At 42.5% G+C, this 19,693-nt stretch overlaps 1 protein-coding gene across 3 annotated transcripts in view; it reads right to left on the bottom strand.

Annotated features, from left to right (window-relative positions):
• The window catches only part of golga4 (golgin A4), a 203,990-nt gene that overhangs the window by 141,727 nt on the left and 42,570 nt on the right, over positions 1 to 19,693 (bottom strand). For all 3 annotated transcript variants that reach the window (XM_067981366.1, XM_067981370.1, XM_067981367.1), the window contains 3 exons: positions 12,904 to 12,987; positions 8,940 to 9,260; positions 1,809 to 1,856 (listed from right to left, as the gene is read on the bottom strand). In XM_067981366.1, the coding sequence (XP_067837467.1) occupies positions 1,809 to 1,856; positions 8,940 to 9,260; positions 12,904 to 12,987 (453 nt within the window). The remainder of the gene's footprint in view (positions 1 to 1,808; positions 1,857 to 8,939; positions 9,261 to 12,903; positions 12,988 to 19,693) is intronic.

Genomic DNA, 19,693 nt, shown 5'->3' with positions numbered 1-19,693 from the left:
CCAGGTATGTCCTGGCCACAAAAAGCAGGACAAATCCAATCCGGCCAATTATCACCCCATCAGCATACTCTCAATCATCAGCAAAGTGATGGAAGGTGTCGTCGACAGTGCTATCAAGCGGCACTTACTCACCAATAACCTGCTCACCGATGATCAGTTTGGGTTCCGCCAGGACCACTCGGCTCCAGACCTCATTACAGCCTTGGTCCAAACATGGACAAAAGAGCTGAATTCCAGAGGTGAGGTGAGAATGACTGCCCTTGACATCCAGGCAGCATTTGACTGAGTGTGGCACCAAGGAGCCCTCGTAAAATTGAAGTCAATGGGAATCAGGGGGAAAACTCTCCAGTGGCTGGAGTCATACCTAACCACAAAGAAAGATGGTAGTGGTTGTTGGAGGCCAATCATCTCAGCCCCTGGATATTGCTGCAGGAGTTCCTCAGGGCAGTGTCCTAGGCCCAATCATCTTCAGCTGCTTCATCAATGACCTTCCCTCCATCATAAGGTCAGAAATGGGGATGTTCGCTGATGATTGCACAGTGTTCAGTTCCATTTGCAACCCCATAGATAATGAAGCAGTCCGAGCCCGCATGCAGCAAGACCTGGACAACATCCAGGCTTGGGCTGATAAGTGGCAAGTAACATTCGCGCCAGATAAGTGCCAGGCAATGACCATCTCCAACAAGAGAGAGTCTAACCACCTCCCCTTGACATTCAACGGCATTACCATCGCCAAATCCCCCACCATCAACATCCTGGGGGGTCACCATTGACCAGAAATTTAACTGGACCAGCCATATAAATACTGTGGCTACAAGAGCAGGTCAGAGGCTGGGTATTCTGCGGCGAGTGTCTCACCTCCTGACTCCACAAAGCCTTTCCACCATCTACAAGGCACAAGTCAGGAGTGTGATGGAATACTCTCCACTTGCCTGGATGAGTGCAGCTCCAACAACACTCAAGAAGCTCGACACCATCCAAGATAAAGCAGCCTGCTTGATTGGCACCCCATCCACCACCCTAAACATTCACTCCCTTCACCACCAGCGCACAGTGGCTGCAGTGTGTACCATCCACAGGATGCACTGCAGCAACTCGAAAAGGCTTCTTCAACAGCACCTCCCAAACCCGCGACCTCTACCACCTCGAAGGACAAGAGCAGCAGGCACATGGGAACAACACCACCTGCACGTTCCCCTCCAAGTCACACACCATCCCGACTTGGAAATATATTGCCGTTCCTTCATCATCGCTGGGTCAAAATCCTGGAACTCCCTTCCTAACAGCACTGTGGGAGAACCATCACCACACGGACTGCAGCGGTTCAAGAAGGCGGCTCACCACCACCTTCTCAAGGGCAATTAGTGATGGGCAATAAATGCCGGCCTTGCCAGCGATGCCCACATCCCATGAACGAATTTTTAAAAAGGCCAGATTCGTTCTCAACCCACTGAAATTCGCTGTTCTCCAATTAAGCATTTTTACTCTCGATAACATGGGCCAGAACTCGTATTACTGCACTTCAACCCCAGAGCACCTTCGACAGCAGCCACATTTGCATTTCCTACACCAGGCACTAATGTGGCTTCTGATTGTGAAAGACAAATTTTGAGCAGGACTTCTTTCATGCCCAAAAAATGAGGAAATAATTCCTAACTCGCTGCAGCACCCAGTCCCTGGAACCAAACTGTAATGAAAAACCTGTGCAGTTCACTTATACTCAGAAATATTTACCCTTGGTTACCACTTTGCTGATTGATAATTGGACTAGTATATAATGGGTTAATGTAGCTGGACTCTTCAATTACCTGCATTTTTTCTTTGTCTCTCTGCAAAGTTCGATAGGCAGTGACTAACTGAAAGAATAAAAATATGGGGTTATGAAAATGTTCAACATCAAAATTCCATTCTAAACACATACATTCCCAAGTACATGGAGCAAGCAACAGTGCTACAAATAACTGATTTGCCTGTGCTCAAACAATCCAAATGTTTATATACTTCTACAATGCGACAAAAAACATCAACAACTTGTATTTACACAACGCCTTTAACATAGTAAAACGTCCCAAGATGCTTCACAGGAGCGGTATCAGACAAAATTTGATACCGAGCCACATAAGGAAATATTGGGACAAGTGACCGATAGCCTGGGCAAAGAGCTAGGTTTTAAGGAGCGCCTTACAAGAGCAGAGAAAGGTAGAGAGGCAGTGAGGTTTCGGGTTCGGAAATTTCTGCTCATCCAATACTGGGTGTCGGACAAGTAGCGTGACAAATCGTAGGCACCGGAGGGGTCCAAAGTGGTGGTAGTGAGGTTGAGCTGGTTGTCGTCAGCGTACATGTGGAATTTGACGTGTTTTTGGATGATATCACTGCGGGGCAGCACGTGGACAAAAAACAGGAGGGGGCCAAGAATAGATCCTTGGGGGCCTCCCGAGGTAACAGTGTGGAAGCGCGAAGAGAAGCCATTGCTTCTCTGGCTACAACTGGATAGATAAGAATTGAACCAGGTGGGGGCAGCCCCACTCAGCTGGACAACGGAACACAGACATTGGAGGGGGGTGGTGTGGTCAACTGTGTTAAAGGCTGCAGACAGGTGGAAAAGGGACGATAAAGTGCACCACTGTCACAGTCACATCGGATGTCACTTGCGACTTTGCTAAGAGCCGTTTCAGTGCTCTGGCGGGAGCAGAAACCTGATTGGAAAGGTTCAAACATGGAGTTGTAGCAAAGATAGTAACAGATTTGGGAGGGGACAACACATTCAAGGACTTGAGGCTTTACCCAGAGAACATAAGAAATAGGAGGAGTAGGCCATCCGGCCCCCACAGTCTGCTCTGCCATTCAATAAGATCATGGTTGATCTTCTACCTCAACTCCACTTTCCTCCCGATCCCCATATCCCTTAGTGTCCAAAAATGTACTGATCTCAGTCTTGAATGTACTCAAAGACTGAGCATCCACTGTCCTCTGGGGGTAGAGAATTCCAAAGATTCACAACCCTCTGAGTGAAGAAATTTTTCTTCATTTTGGTCCCAAATGGCCGACTCAAGAGTATGACCCCTCGTTCTACACTCTCTAGCCAGGGAAAACAGCCTCTCAGAGGGCTTGACAGGGTAGATGCTAAGAGAGCGGTTAGAATGTGCAACTTGCTATACATGGGTCAGTTGAGGCGAATAGCATTGATGCATTTAAGGGGAAGCTAGATAAGTTTATGAGGGAGATAGGAACAGAAGGATATGCTGGTAGGGTTAGATGAAGTGGGATGGGAGGAGGCTCGTGTGGGACGTAAACACCGGCACAGACCAGTTCGGCTAAATGGCCTATTTCTGTGTTGTAAATTCTGTTATTCTACGAAAGGAAGATTGGAGATGGGACGGTAGTTTGCAAGAACAGAAAGGTTAAGGGTGGGTTTTTTGAGGAGACGGGTGATGACAACAGATTTGATTCAGTGTATATTTTCAAATACACTTATTGGCTATCCCATGGCATTGCTCAGGGTGGATTGAAGGATATGGAAGAAGTTTGAGAGAGATGTGATAAAGACTGTGAAGCATGTGAATAGTGGGAAAGTGCTCTTTTTCAGTTCCTTCCTGGAAAATTTGAGCCAATCAGAAAATTTCAGATTGTTTTTGGTTCGGACATATTTAAAGTATGATGTGAATTAGCCACAAGATTTAAAGATATTACTGATGGAACTCCTACGGCATTACTCATATTAAGACAGAAGACACACTGTCTTGTAAGGGCAGGATTGTTAAACCATGTGACACACAACATATTATTCTGCTGCTAAGGTGGAGCTATGCTGCCCCTTAAAGGCCACAAAGACTAATTGCTGTGAATAGGAAAATCCGAAGAAGTCAACTGCTTGTTTTCTTCTTGCATTTTTTTTTGAAAAGATGCTCTTGGTTGATTGTATTTGCTACTGTTTCAATGCATATCATATTGAATAAATCAGGTGCAAGTGCAACACTTCCAAGATGGGCTGTGAGATTGTTATACAGATAGATTTGCCTGGAATAGCATCTTCAGTTTCACTGCTAGCTGCAAATGTATTTAAAATCACACTTTAGTACATCATACTGAACAATGAAGAATGTTGAAACAGGTTCAGTTCTGCATATTCCCAATAATGTAAGGCTACCTAATGTTTGAAAATTAGAGGCTTGTACATTTAGTTGGATTTAATTTATCACATTATAGCTACAAAAGAACACTTGAAAATGTACAAAAGGAATGGGTCAGTGGAATAATAGTGAACTATGATGCGACAATGGAGGCAAACAAGTTTGACTCCTTGCACCTGCTGAGTTTTTGATCGCTCCTGCTGTCCTGATTCCAACTCAGGAACCAATGCGTTGGGCATTCCTACCACCTAGATCAGAGCAACACAGGCAAAAGCCTGGGAATAAGTTGCCTGTTTTTACTGTGGGTGCTGGATGGGCTTGGGAAATTCGGGGATAAAAAGAGAATTTTGATAAACTCAACAAAGAACCATGTAAACAATTACTGCACATCTCATTACGTATGCATTAAGAATTATACATTAGCTTTGGGTCTAGTGTAGTGTGATAAAAACATTGCTCCAATAAGCACCCGCCTGACGTGATCTCAACTCGACTATTTAAAGGGTCAATGCAAAAATGGAATTTGGAGGAGACTGTTAAGAGTTATCAAATATGGATTCAGGACCAGCAAGGCCAGCACCCAGATTTAATGATGTTTCCCTTGACTGACTGCTGGGTGCAGTCAACAGCAGGAGGGAGATAATTTTCCCCAGCAATGGGAGGAAGAAACCTGCTGCTTTGACCATTGGAAGGGGCTGGGGTGAGCAGCAGCAGCATTGTGCACCGATCTTGGCTGCAGTGCAGGAACTGCTTTAATGACTTAACCAAGTCAGGAAAAGTGAACACAGTTGCTGATTCACCGACATCCTGTGGTGTACAACAACTCCCCCCTCGGTCTTGCCAAGCGCTCTTGCGCCTTGTTGGTGGAATTCCTCACAGGTGTCGTGAGCCAAGTTTGAAGGGGGTATCTCGTCTCCAATGAGCCAGCCCTTAAGTCTGTTTCCAGGAAGGAATTGGTTTGCCACAGTCTGTTGGACTGCCGCAGTATAAAAGCATCATTACAGCTCCCAGGGAATCTGGCGCGCACCTGCACGAACCTCTTCTTGTGGTTGCACACCAGCTGTGCATTGATGCAATGAAATCCTTTGCAGTTGACAACAAGAAACTCCTGGTTCATGTGGTGGTCCTCAGATTGCCACGTGTGCGCAATCGATGGTACCCTGTACCTGTTGGAAGCCAGCCAGAGATGCGAATCCGACTGCCCGTTCATTCTGGCTATTATCGTCGCTGGGGAAGTTGTCAGAAGTCGACGCTCTGGCAAACAATCCATCAGTTAAATGCCTTATACATTTATGTGCAGCCAACTAAGACCCTCGCGTTGTCTTCAGTGGCGCACTGGAAGGAGCCAGAGGCGAAGAAATTGAGGGCAGTGGTGAGGGCAGTGGGCAATGCGTGGCCACCAGGTCAATAAGGGAGCAGCTCTTCTTGAAGGAGGCTGCAGATGTCTGCAACCACCTGCCATGTCAATCTGAGCCTGTGGAAGCACTGTTCTTCAGCTAGGTCAAGGAAACTAAGCCTCTGTCTGTAGACCCTTCCACATGGATAGTGCCTCCTGCAACCTCGGCCACGCTGCTGCTCTCCAGATCTCTCTTATGCACCTGCAAATCCCACCACAGCACAACGTTGCCGCCGTGGATGGTGATTGTCTTCCTCGTCCGATGTCCTATCTAAAACATTCATGGCGCCGCCCCCGCCCCCCCCCCACCATCTTGATCATATCCGTTTGAAAGCCTCCAAACTTCTGAAACACATCTATAATCACAAGAACTCTCTGTGAAACGTTTGCTGGGGGAGCTGAGAAAGCAGCTCTAAGCACGGAGCCTTTATTCATATCGGGTAATCAGAACTTCAAATACCCCATGCAGTGCCGTTCAATCTCGCCTCCGTTTCACTGGCGAGTTTCCCGAGTCCCAGGGAACCTGTGCTGGTAATGTTAAATTCAAATCCGTTTAAATCTCTTCAAATGCACCTCATTAACGTGATAATGATCGACCTGTCTCCGGTGAGCAGGTTACTCACGCGCCTCCATTAAAAACTGAAGTGGCGCAATGGAGCTGGGTTGGTGCAGGTTTGAGAATTTTACAATTTTAACCTTCTCACCCGCCCCACCCGTCCTTGGTAGTTAAAATTCCTCCCAATCTGTTTTGAGGCATTTTGGTTGAGGGATGAATGTGTGCCAAGATACCAGGAGAATTCCCTGCTTTTGAGGCTTCAGGTTAACCCGTAAGTACATCACATCAGCCAATACAGCACTCCCTCAGTACTGTACTGAAGTGCCAGGCAAGATTATCTGTTCCAAGTCCAGAAGTAAGGCTTCAAGCCCAACTTTGAGGCAGAGGGAAGAGTGGTACCCACTGAACCAAGCCTGTTCACATCCTTTCACTGACATTGACAAAGGTCATTGAGAATGAACAAATCATTTGGCTCAAATCTAAATTCACAGAGCAGGATTTGTTACAGCTATATGCAGTACATAGCCTTACTGTCCCAGATCTAAATAACTACATTGTCTCATCACTAATTACTAGCATATGCTATTTTCATGTCAAAAACCAGCCAATTTCGAGCCCTGCAATTTTATATTCCTTTTCATTTACCTTGTCATTTATTTAGATTGCATTAAATTGATATTTACACTCTGTCATCTCACATGAATTGCTTAACCTGTGAAATCTCCAGAGCACAGAATCTGTATTTACACGCTCTAAAATATTTTGTATAACATACTGTACTAAGTTTGATAGCAAAAATTCCAATTTATGGAAGGAAAATTGAGCAGGTTCCTTTCAGGCATGCACTCAGACCCACCCTTTTTGCAGATATTCTCTATGACCATGTGTCTGGGCCCGGGGAGGGGGTGGTGGTGGGGAAGACCCAGAAAAATCCCCCTTGGTGAGCTCTGAGCAGGCTGGCCATCACAGTGGAGTCCAACCTATCCTCACTTCAATCTCCCACACATGCACTGGTGAACAAGAGTCACTAGGTGACTATCAGGAGAAGGAATACTGGCTTAAATTTCACTTCATTTGTCCAGGGACAGAGTCAATTTGTATTACCCCAACTGCAGCCTGGCTGAAATCAGGACATTTTCAATTTTTAAAATCTCACCAGTGGATTTCCCATGGTGTTGCTTATGGTTAATATTTTCAAGTGTGGATAATTTATTTCTTGTATCATATTTCTTACCTTCTGCATTACATTCAAAGTGAAATCATTCTAAAATAAAGTGGACCACGGTGGTGGGAGAGACAAAAACAAAATAAGCTCAAGTATCAAAATCAAAAACTCAAGGTACAGTAAAAATTAAGCGAGCATATGAAAACCTAAATCATTTAGAGAAAATAGAAAGAAAAGCATGGAATAAGAGGTGGCAGCAGGAAAGAAATATGAAATAAAAATCCACACTTGGAAAAAATTCCCCATAAGAGATCCAGCTGCGAGTCCATATTTACATGTACTTTCACATATTTTCACATTATAAACAAAATGTATGTATCCATTTGTTAAACACACACATTGTATTTCATGTATATCAACTTGATTCAGTTGGGAGCACTCTCTCCTCTGAATCAGAGGGCACAGATTCAAGCCCCAGTCCAGCACTTGAGCACATAATTTAGGTTGGCATTCCAGTGCTGTACTATAAAAGAGTGCCACATATCAAAGATGTCCAACTCTGGGTGTGCTGTTATACCTTAGCTCCAAGAGAACACAGCTTCTGAAGTCCAGCCTTCACCCACCATCACCGCCAAAAACAGATGAACTGGTGATTCATCTCGCTGCTTTTTGGGGGACCCTGCTGTGTGCAAGACAACTGCTGCATTTGCCAACACTACAGTTCTAACATAATTGCACTTAGCTATTCATTGTGTGAATGCACCAATAAATTAATGAAAGGGTTTTTTGAGTTTTAATTTGTGTTACTTTAGCTGATTGGTAACAGTCACCTTGAGTCAGGAAGTTGAGGGACCAGGTTCCATTCTAGGACTTGAGCACAGACCACAGCTGACATCAATGCAGTAACACCGGAGAACTGCATTGTCAAAAGTGCTAATCTTTAGCTGATGCCTTAAACAAAATTCCCACGTGTCTATTCAAGTAAAAGGAGGGGGAGAACCAAGTCCCATTCACCCCTGTGCTCACCAACCTACATTGGCTCCCGGTCCAGCAATGCCTCGATTTTAAAATTCTCATCCTTGTTTTCAAATCCCTCCATGGCCTCCTCCAGCCCTATAATACCAAGATCTCTGCGCTCCTCCAACGCTGGCCTCCTATGCATCCCCGATTTTAATCGCTCCACCACTGGCGGCCATGTCTTCAGCTGCCTCGGCTCTAAGCTCTGGAATTCCCTCCCCATACCTCTCCACCTCTCTCTCCTCTTCTGACGCTCCTCAAAACCTACCTCTTTGATCACCTTTTGGTCACTTATCCTGATATCTCCTTATACGGGTCAGTGCAAAATTTTGTTTGATAACACTCCTGAGAAGCGCCTGAAGACATTTTACTACGTTAAAAGCACCATATAAATCCAAGTTGTTGTTCTTGTGTGTTCTGGCCAACATTCCTCCCTCAACCAGCACCATCATTCATCCCATTGCTGTTTGTGGAACCTTACTGTGTGCAAAATGAATGTTGCATCTGCTTATGTAACAGTCAATGCACTTCAAAGCAATTGATTGTGTGCGAAGTACTTTGGGGTATGTGAGAGACATGATACGGAGTTTTGCTTGTGGATGACAAGGGAATGGTTGGAGCCTGCAGGAAAAATTGTGGCACCTCAGAAAAATATACCATTTCAGTAGTTCTTACCTCTGAATACTTCAATCTATAGTTGCTCAAGCTCCGCTCCATCCTGCGGAATTGGTTGGATGATGGGTCCTTACTAAGGCTCTCAAAGTTACCAGTAGAATCTTCTGCCTCACTTTCGATGTCTGACGATGGATCAAAGGTGGTACCAGAACTTTGAACATCTGCATCATTTCGATTGAGGGACTCTCTTGAGGCAGAGCGTACCAGTGACTCTTTTGAAGGAGATTGAAAAAGGGCCTCTTTTGAAGAAGCTCGAAATAAAGACTCCATAGATGGAACACGAAGCTGAAGTTTTTGTGCAAAGGACTGCGTCTCAGGCTTCTACAACAGAAGAGACATTTTTCTCCAAATGTTACAAAAAAATTACTTTATCAAGTCCCAGAAGAGAAGTGATAAATGACATCTTTAATTAACCAAAAATTTTCAAATGCTTATTTTGATTTGTCATACATTTGCTTATTTTGAAATGCCACTGACCATTGGATCATTCGTATCTAAATCCAGTATCAATTTCATGTCAAAATAGGTTTACCCTGAATAAGAGCCTCAGATTCAGAACTTACTTCTGCGATATAACCCAAGGGACAGAATGTAGTTTCATAATTTTAATAAAACCTGCCGTGAGCAGTTGCAACTTCAATTCATTTTTAGTCCATTATTAAAAAAACTTCTAATTTGCTGTTTCTACAATAAAAATGTCATACATTGATTAAACTACTAAAAGCTTGAAATTGGACTCTTCAGTTCTTACTCTGCAAACAGATAATAGACTCCTCTGAAATTACTTTGCTATTAACAGAAGCACATCCCAATTTAGAGCACAATCGAGAATTCAATATCCAATTCGCCTTTTGACACCTTAAATCATCTTATTTTATATAGAGTTACATGGAATTTATAGCACAGAAACAGGCCATTCAGCCCAACAGATCTATGCCGTTGTTATGCTCCACACGAGCCTCCTCCCACCTTACCTCATCTCACCCTATCAACATATCCTTCTATTCCTTTCTTCCTCATGTACTTTTCTAGTTTCCCCTTAAATGCATCCATGCTATTCGCCTCAACCACTCCATGTGGGAGAGAGTTCCACATTCTCACCACTCTGAGTAAAGGAGTTTCTCCTGAATTCCTTATTGGATTTATTAGTGACTATCTTATATTTACAGCCCCTAGTTTTGGACTCCCCCAAAAGTGAAAACATCTTCTGTACATCTACCCTATCAAATCCCTTCATTATTTTGAAGACCTCTATCAGGTCACCTCTGTGTCTTCTCTTTTCTGGAGACAAGAGCCCCAGCTTATTCAGTCTTTCCTGATAGTACCAGAACTGAAAGGGTACCACGATCTTTGTAAATCCTTTTAGTGCTTTCTCCAAAGCTTCTATATCCTTTATGTAATATGGAGACCAGAAATATGCACAGTACTCTAAGTGTGGTCTACCCAAGGTTCTACATAACTTTGCTTTTGAATTCTATTCTTCTAGACATAAACTACAGTGCTTTGTTGCACTTTTATGACTATGTTAACCTGCGTTGCTACGTCAAATGATTTGTGAATCTGTACCTCAAGATACCTTTGCACCTCCACCCCATTTAGACTATTTTATGCCACATTGGTCAACAAAATGTACAATAATGTTATAGATCATGGAATTAAAACTAAATATTCCTGTGGTTGAACTTTGCCCTGTGAAAGCACTTGCAGTATTTGAGCTTGGATATTAGAATGCAGAGTTAGCATGCGTGCACACAACTCTGGAAAACATTGTAACCACAAACTGTTACATCAAAACTACAGAAACAGGCCATTCGGCTCAAATGGTCTATGGGCCACACGAGCCTCCTCCCTCCCTACTTCATCTAACCCAGTGTTTTTGCTCCGCACGATCCTCCTCCCTTCCCAATTCATCTAAACCCATCAGGATACCCTTCTATTCCCTTCGCCCTCAGGTACTTATCTGGCTTCCCCTTAAATGTATCTGTGCAATTTGCCTCAACTACTCCTTGTGGCAGCACGCTGCACATTCTTACCATTCTTTGGGTAAAGATGTTTCTCCTGAATTCCCGATTGGATTTATTCGCAACTATTTTATATTTATGACCTATAGTTTTGGACTCCCCCACAAGTGGGAACATTTTCTCTACGTCTTCCCTATCAAATCCTATTATCTTAATGGCATCTATCAGGTCACCCCTCAGCCTTCTCTTTTCTTGAGAAAAGAGCCCCAGCCTGTTCAAGCTTACCTGATAAGGATATCCTCTCAGTTCTGCTATCATCCTTGTGAATCTTTTGTACCCTCTCCAATGCCTCTATATTCTTTCTATAATATGGAGACCAGAACTGTGCACTGTACTCCAAGTGTGGTCTAACCAAGGTTCTAAATAAGTTTGACATAACTTCTTTGCTTTTCAATTCTATCCCTCTCGAAATGAACGCTTATGCCTGATTTGCCTTTTGCAAGGCCTTATTAACCTGCATCTCTACTTACTCATTTGTCAATATATACCCCTAGGTCCCCTTGCTCCTCTATCCCATTTAGACCATTATCCGAGCAGTATGCAGCTTCCTTATTATTCCTACCAAAATGCACCACCTCACACTTATCTATATTGAAATTCATTTGCCAATTACACACCCATTCTGCAAGTTTATTAACGTCCTCTTGCTTTTTGAAGCATTTTTCCTTTATATTAACTACACCCCCCCAATTTGGTATCATCTGCAAATTTTGAAATTGTACTTGCGATTCCCGAATCCAAATCGTTCATGTCAATTGTGAACAACAATGGTCCCAGCATCGATCCCTGGGGAACACCACTTCCCACCATTTGCTCGTCTGAATAGCTACCTTTAACCCCAACTCTGTCTTCTGTTTTGTAGCCAACTTTCTATCCCTTCTGCTACCTGTCCTGACTCCACAAGCTCTGACCTTAGCCATGAGTCTACAATGTGCTAAGTTATCAAAGGTCTTTTGAAAATCTAAATATATTACATCTACGACAATACCCTTGTCTGCTCTCCGTTTCTTCTTCAAAGAATTCAATAAGGTTGGTCAAGCATGACTTTCCCTTCCGAAATCTGTGCTTTCTGCCAGCTCTTATGGCACTGTTCCCTTTTTTAGTGAATGAATAGATAGATAGATAGAGACACATAGTGCCTCTGCTATCTCTTCCCTAGTTTCTTTTAATATTCATGGATGCAATCCATCCGGACTAAGGATCTTATCCTCCCTAAGTTTGATTAGTTTATCAATTATCTCCCCTCTTTCTATCTTAAATGTTTTAATATCTTTTTTGATCTCTTCTTCTGATGTCCTGTCCACCTTGTTAATCTCCCTGGTAAATACAGAGGCAAAGTAACTATTCAATATTTCTGCCATTTCGCTGCTGTTACCTGTAAGCTTATCGTGTGTAGCCCTATCCCTTTTGTTTTATGTGTCTATCGAATACTTCACTACAAGTCGATCTCTTAGTTCCTCTTTGCTTACCTAATTGTTTTTTTGACTTCTTTCCTAACCTCTTCATATTCCCTATTGTCATCCTTTCCTTTATTGTCTATGTATTTAGTGTATGCCTTTTTCTTCAGTTTCAATTTTACCCTTATCTCTTTATTCATCCATGATGTTTCATTATTGGCTCATTTGTTCTTGGTCTTTTTTTGAAAAGAGGAAAATACTTCTCGAACTCTATGGATCACCATTTCAAATATTACCTGATGTTCTATTTCTTTGTCCATCAAATTTTTTTCAAGTTTACCTGCCCTGGTTCTATTCTCATCCCCTCAAAATTAGCTCTTTTCCAATCTATTACTTTGGTCTTAATCTTACTTATGTCTTTCTCAATCATTATTTCAAACCCTGTTACGTTATGATCACTATTGCCTAGATGTTCCTCTATACTTACTTCTCTTATGTCAATGAGCCTGATTAACAAATAAAAGCATTAATTGCTGAGGGTCTCACCTGAGCAGCAACTGAACCATCACCATTGAAGTTATCTGTGAACTTTGGAGAAGACAAGTTTTCTGTTGATGTCTTAAGTACATTCTGGAAACAAAATTAAAACAGAGTGTGAATTCAGTCAATAATACTTCACTTCAACACCAGTTTCATGTTGCTGTGAGGAAACGAAAACAAATAGCATTTCCATTTCCCCAAGGCCACAAAAGGAAAAATACTGTTGCAATTCTATCTAGGTCTTTCAGTTGGGCATAATGCAACTCAAAGTCATGTTTATCATAGCTTTTTAGCACACATTCATTATTACTATTAGATCATGGTCCTCAATACTTGGATATACATTTTCCTTGATGTGCATGATCCTCCTGTGAACAAATGCAGACCAATGAAAAGTTCTGACATTGCGTGAACTCATTCATCTTGAAGTTTTTGCAAACATTCTCAGCCAATTCAAGCTTTCTTTGGGTATATCCATGATTTAATGCTAAGCAATATTCAATATAAAACACTATGCTCCACTGCACAAAGACGTTTCATACAGAATGGGTTAAAATCAGCAGCAGTCTTAGATCGGGAAGGGGCAGAAGATTAGTTCAACAGCATTTTTAAAAATTAGGACATATAATTAGTTATGCAAGTAAAGCAAAGGACTACCAACACTGGCAAAGACATCTTTGTGACGAATGGTTTTGGAACATTCATGTGGATAAGGCAATTACAGAAATAAAAACATTCTGCAGCTTCCAGGCATAGAAACAGAGAAAATAGAAGCAGGAGTAGGCGATTTGGTCCTTTGGGCCTGCTCCGCCATTCAAAACGATCATGGCTGATCGTCTAACTCAGTATCCTGTTCCCGCTTATTCCCTATATCCTTTGATCCCTTTAGCATTAAGAAATATATCGATCTCCTTCTTGAATATATCTAATGACTTGGCCTCCACTGCCTTCTGTGGTACAGAATTCCACAGCTTCACCACCCTCTGAGTGAAGAAATTTCTCCTCATCTCGGTTCTAAATGGCATACCCCGTATCCTGAGACTGTGACCCCTGGTTCTGGACTCCCCAGCCATCGGGAACATCCTCCCTGCATCTAGTCTGTCTAGTCCTGTTAGAATTTTATATGTTTCGATGAGATCACCTCTCATTCTTCTAAACTCGAGTGAATATAAGTCTAGTCGACGCAATCTCCCCTCATACGTCAGTCCTGCCATCCCAGGAATCAGTCTGGTAAACTTTTGTTGCACTCCCTCCATGGCAAGGACATCCTTCCTCAGATAAGGAGACCAAAACTGCACACAATACTCCAGATGTGGTCTCACCAAGGCCCTGTATAACTGCAGTAAGACATCCCTGCTCCTGTACTCAAATCCTCTTGCAATGAAGGCCAACATACCATTCGCCTTCCTAACTGCTTGCTGCACCTGAATGCTCGCTTTCAGCGACTGGTGTACAAGGACACCCAGGTCTCGTTGCACCTCCCCTTTTCCCAATCTATCACCATTAAGATAATAATCTGTCTTTCTGTTTTTACAACCAAAGTGGATAACCTCACATTTATCTACGTTATACTGCATCTTGCCCACTCACCCAACATGTCTAAATCACATTGGAACCTCTTTGCATCCTCCTCACAGCTCACATTCCACCCCAGCTTTGTATCGTCTGCAAACTTGGAAATGTTACATTTCATTCCCTCATCCAAATCATTGATATATATTGTGAATAGCTGGGGCCCAAGCACTGATCCCTGCGATACCCCACTAGTCACTGCCTGCCACCCAGAAAAAGACCCGTCTATTCCTACTCTCTGTTTCTTGTCTGTCAACCAATTCTCAATCGATGCTAGCATATTCCCCCCTATCCCATGTGCTTCAATTTTGCACACTAACCTCTTTTGTGGGACCTTATCAAAAGCCTTCCGAAAATCCAAGTACACCACATCCACTGGTTCTCCCCTATCTATTCTACTAGTTACATCCTCAAAAAACTCCAGTAGATTTGTTAAGCATGATTTCCCTTTCATAAACCCTTGCTGACTTTGTCCAATCCCATTAATGCCTGTCAAGTGTTCTGTTGTCACATCTTTTATGGTACTCTAGCATTTTCCCCACGACTGATGTTAGGCTGACTGGTCTGTAATTCCCTATTTTTTCTCTCCCTCCTTTTTTAAATAGTGGGGTTACATTTGCCACCCTCCAATCTGGAGGAACTGTTCCAGAGTCTATAGAATTTTGGGAGATGGTCACCAATGCATCCACTATTTCCAGGGTCTCTTCCTTTAGTACTCTGGGATGTAGATTATCAGGCGCTGGGGGTGTGTCAGCCTTTAGCCCCATTAATTTCCCTAGCACTACTTTTTTTTTTACTAATACTGGTTTCCTTCAGTTCCTCCCTCTCACTAGACCCTTGGTTCCCTTACATTTATGGCAGGTTATTTAATTGTTCTGCCATTTCTTTGTTCCCCATTATAATTTCTCCCATTTCTGACTATAAGTGACCTACATTTGTCTTCACTAATCTTTTTCTCTTGGCATATTTAGAGAAGCTTTAAGAGTCAGTTTTTATGTTCCCTGCTAGTTTACTCTCAATCTATTTTCCCCTTTTAATCAATCTCTTTGTCCTCCTTTGCTGAATTCTGAACTGCACCCAATCCTCAGGCTTGCCACTTTTTCTGGCAATTTTATGTGTCTCCTCTTTGGATCTAATATTATCCCTAATTTCTTTTGTAAGCCACGGTTGAGCCATCTTTCCTGTTTTATTTTTGTGCCAGACAGGAATGAATAATTGTTGTAATTCCTGCACATGTTCTTTAAATATTAGCCATTGCCTATCCACCGTCATCCCTTTTCGTAAAGTTTCCCAATCTATCATAGCCAACTCGCACCTTTTACTTCCGTAATTTCCTTAATTTAGATTCAGGGACCCTAGTTTTGGATTCAACGACTTCACCCTTCATCTTAATGAGGAATTCTATCATGTTATGGTCGCTCTTCCCTAAGGGACCCCGCACAACAAGATTGTTAATTAATCCTTTCTCATTGCACAATACCCAGTCGAAGATCGCCTGTTCTCTCGTTGGTTCCTCAACGTATTGGTCTAGAAAACCATCACGTACACACTCCAGGAATTCCTCCCCCACAGTATTATTGCTAATTTGGTTTGACCAATCTATATGTAGATTGAAGTCACCCATGATTATCGTTGTACCATTCTTGCATGCGTCTCTAATTTCCTGTTTAATGCCCTCCCCGACATCACCACTACTGTTTGGGGGCCTATAGACAACCCCCACCAACATTTTCTGCCCCATGGTGTTTCTTAGCTCCACCCATACAGATTCCACATTGTGATTTTCCAAGCCAATATCCTTCCTCACTATTACATTGATTTCCTCCTTTACTAAACGCCACCCCACCTCCTTTCCCTTTTTGCCTGTCCTTCCTAAATATTGAATACTCCTGGATATTCAGTTCCCATCCTTGGTCACCCTGCAGCCATGTCTCCGTAATCACAACTAAATCATAACTGTTAATATCTATCTGTGCTGTTAATTCATCTACCTTATTGTGAATGCTCTGTGCATGAAGACACAATGCCTTTCGACTTGTCTTTTTAAGATTGCTGGTCATCTTAGTTTTATTTTGCACTGTGGCCCTATTTGTTTTTTGCCCTTGTTTTCTCTGCCTTCCACTATTGCTTCGTCCCTTTGTCTTTTATTTCTATCCTTGTTTTCCCCCTCCTCTGTCTCCCTGCTCAGGTTCCCATCCCCCTGCCATTCTAGTTTAAACCTTCCCCAACAGTACTAGCAAACACCCCCGCGAGGACATCGGTCCCAGTCCTGCTCGGGTGTAACCCGTCCCGCTTGTACAGGTTCCACCTTCCCCAGAACCGGTCCCAATGTCCCAGGAATCTAAATCCCTCCCTCCTACACCATCCCTGCAGCCACGCATTCATCTGGTCTATTCTCTTGTTCCTATACTCATCAGCACATGGCACTGGTAGTAATCCTGAGATCACTACCTTTGAGGTCCTGCTTTTTAATTTATCTCCTAACTCCTTAAATTCACCTTGCAGGACCTCATCCCTTTTTTTAAGCCTATGTTGTTGGCACCGATATGGAACACGACTACTGGCTGTTCACCCTCCCCCTCCAGAATGCCCTGCAGCTGCTCCATGACATCCATGACCCTAGCACCAGGGAGGCAACATACCATCCTGGAGTCACGTTTGCGGCCACAGAAACGCCTATCTGTTCCCCTTACAATTGAATCCCACATCAATATAGCCCTGCCACTCTTATTCCTCCCCTCCTGTGCAGCAGAGCCACCCGTCATGCCACGAACTTGGCTCTTAGCCTCACCAGCAGCTAAGGGTGTGTGTGATTGCGATCAGGCACTTTACAGTACAACTGCACTTGCAGACTGATGTACAGTACTGATATGCAACTTTTTTGTAAAGAAGGTAGAAGTTTAGAAAATATCAAATGTGTACTTTCATGGCAAGGCACCTAACTAAACAAATTACACTAGTCTTGTATTTCAATTATGAAATTTCAATAACTTCAATTATGAAAGCAGTAGTTTATTTAGAGCAGCATACTCCATGAATTTAAACATCTGTAGAAATTTTCAAGAGAGGCAAATGGCAGCTTGCACTTTCTTCACTGGTTATGCTCCTTCCCTTATAAAAAAGTAAACAAAGTGAAAAATGATTCATGTAATAATTCAATTCTATTTGAGTTCACACACAACTTGGTATGAAGGGTAATTAAATAGCCTGAACTATTCTAATCAATTAGGAGCTGAATCATTTACAGCAAGGGTTTCAACAAGATATAGTGTTGCTCAAACACTCTAGGTATTGTTAAATAACAAAATGAGGATTTCCCAGAGTGGAACTCTAAATAATTTTCAAGCAGAACACCTTGAACTACCAAGACCTCCTGAAGAAAAATTTTCTTCCATTTTGATGTCGGTATCATTTATTTTAACACGAGTGGAGACACAAATCCACTGAATACAGTCAAACTTCAAAAATACCAACATCTCAGGATCAGAGGATTTTCAAAGGTCATAAAACTTAAAAATAGCTGGCACCCACGGCATCTATAATGTCACTGGGTCTAATAGCAGTCTAGGGGTTCAGACTGTCATGTATTATTCTGCATCCTCGGGCAGTGGTGTGGCTTCCTTCGGTGCCAGAACTCCACAGCAGCTCGAAGGCTGGCTTGAAGTCATGGTCTGTGCTGTGTTTCATGCAGTCCTCAAGACACGTGTGACCATACCTTCTCACCATCACCACAGCAACCTGGCAGCATGCAATCCAGAAATGGAGGGTGTACTTACCAGTAAGAAAATTGGTGTTTTTGCAAAAGCATTAAACAAAATAGTCACTCATTTCTGTAGAGTGAGGGAGTAGCTTTAAACCTCCCCTTAAATACCTCACAAAAACTATCCTCTGATATTCAGTTTACTCGTGGTTTCACTGTTCATAACTTCAATGTTGCACTGTGGGTTAATGTCCGTAGTAAGCACATCTGATCTTCAGTTATTTTTAAAGGATGATTAACTTCATAAGCATCACCTTGGCCCAGTTAGAAATGTGTGGGTTCGAGTCTCACTCCTGGACCTAAGCATATAATCCAGACTGGCACTTCAGTGCAGTACTGACGGAATGCTGCATTGTCTGCCTGCTCAGTTGGATGCAGAAGATCCCTTGGCACTGTCTTGAAGGGCAGCAAGGGGTTCTCTCAGTGTTAAAGCCAACAATTCACCCTCAGCCAACATCACCAAGAACAGATTAATTGGCCATTCAGCTCACTTGCTATCTGTGAGCATCTGGCAACAGTGCAGTTCAAATGTAATACATTGGTTGTGAAGTGCTTTGGGAAGTCCTGAGGATGCGATAAGGTGGAGCATTAACCTAAGCTCGTTTTATTCTTTAAGTTGGTACATTTTACTTTAAAGTCGAGTGACAATGGAACAGTGGAAACTGTGAAGGAGTTAAGTGAACAAGTAATTGAAACAACATGATTGCCAAAGCATCTACTTTATATTCCTGACACTGTCCCACCGATTATGTCCTCAGCAAAGTTAGAATACAATAACCTTTTTGCTTTTTTTGAATCAATTCTATTTTAAAAAGGAATACAGAGAGATAGCTTCTTCAAATATTAAAGCAAGGCCCAAAGGTATCGCTTGCTATTCTTTCAAATTATTTCATCATTCATTATTCATGCAGACGAAACAAATACTCTTATGTGATATGCCCTCTCGTGATCAGATATCATAATATAATACTTTAAGCATTTTCCATACTTAGTTCCCTCAAAAATAATTACTTTGAAAAGAAATGACATATTTTCTCATCGACGCCCCAATTTATTTCACAACGCCGGGGGAATGCTCTGCTAATTGGTGAATTAGTGATGTATTAGAGGTATGTGGAACAAGAAGGGATGTTCCAAAAAAAAATCTCAAATATTACCACGTTTCATGCACATTTTCTTCATCTATAAAATACTGCAGTAATTGGACATGAAATTTTGAACATTCGGCAAATATTTCACCCATGAGTACATTTTTTAAACCCTTAGACTGCCAGTAGCTCCAGGGAAATCCCAGTCTCTTTAGGGCAGCCACTTAATTTTTCAGCTGGTATTAGACAGGAACTTTCAGAAGTTGATTGGGAGAGTCTGTTGGCAGGCAAAGGGACGTCTGGTAAGTGGGAGGCTTTCAAAAGTGTGTTAACCAGGGTTCAGGGTAAGCACATTCCTTATAAAGTGAAGGGCAAG

Source organism: Heptranchias perlo, chromosome 3 (assembly GCF_035084215.1).
Source record: "Heptranchias perlo isolate sHepPer1 chromosome 3, sHepPer1.hap1, whole genome shotgun sequence".
Lineage (NCBI taxonomy): Eukaryota > Metazoa > Chordata > Chondrichthyes > Hexanchiformes > Hexanchidae > Heptranchias > Heptranchias perlo.
This window is presented reverse-complemented; position numbering and strand designations above follow the sequence as displayed.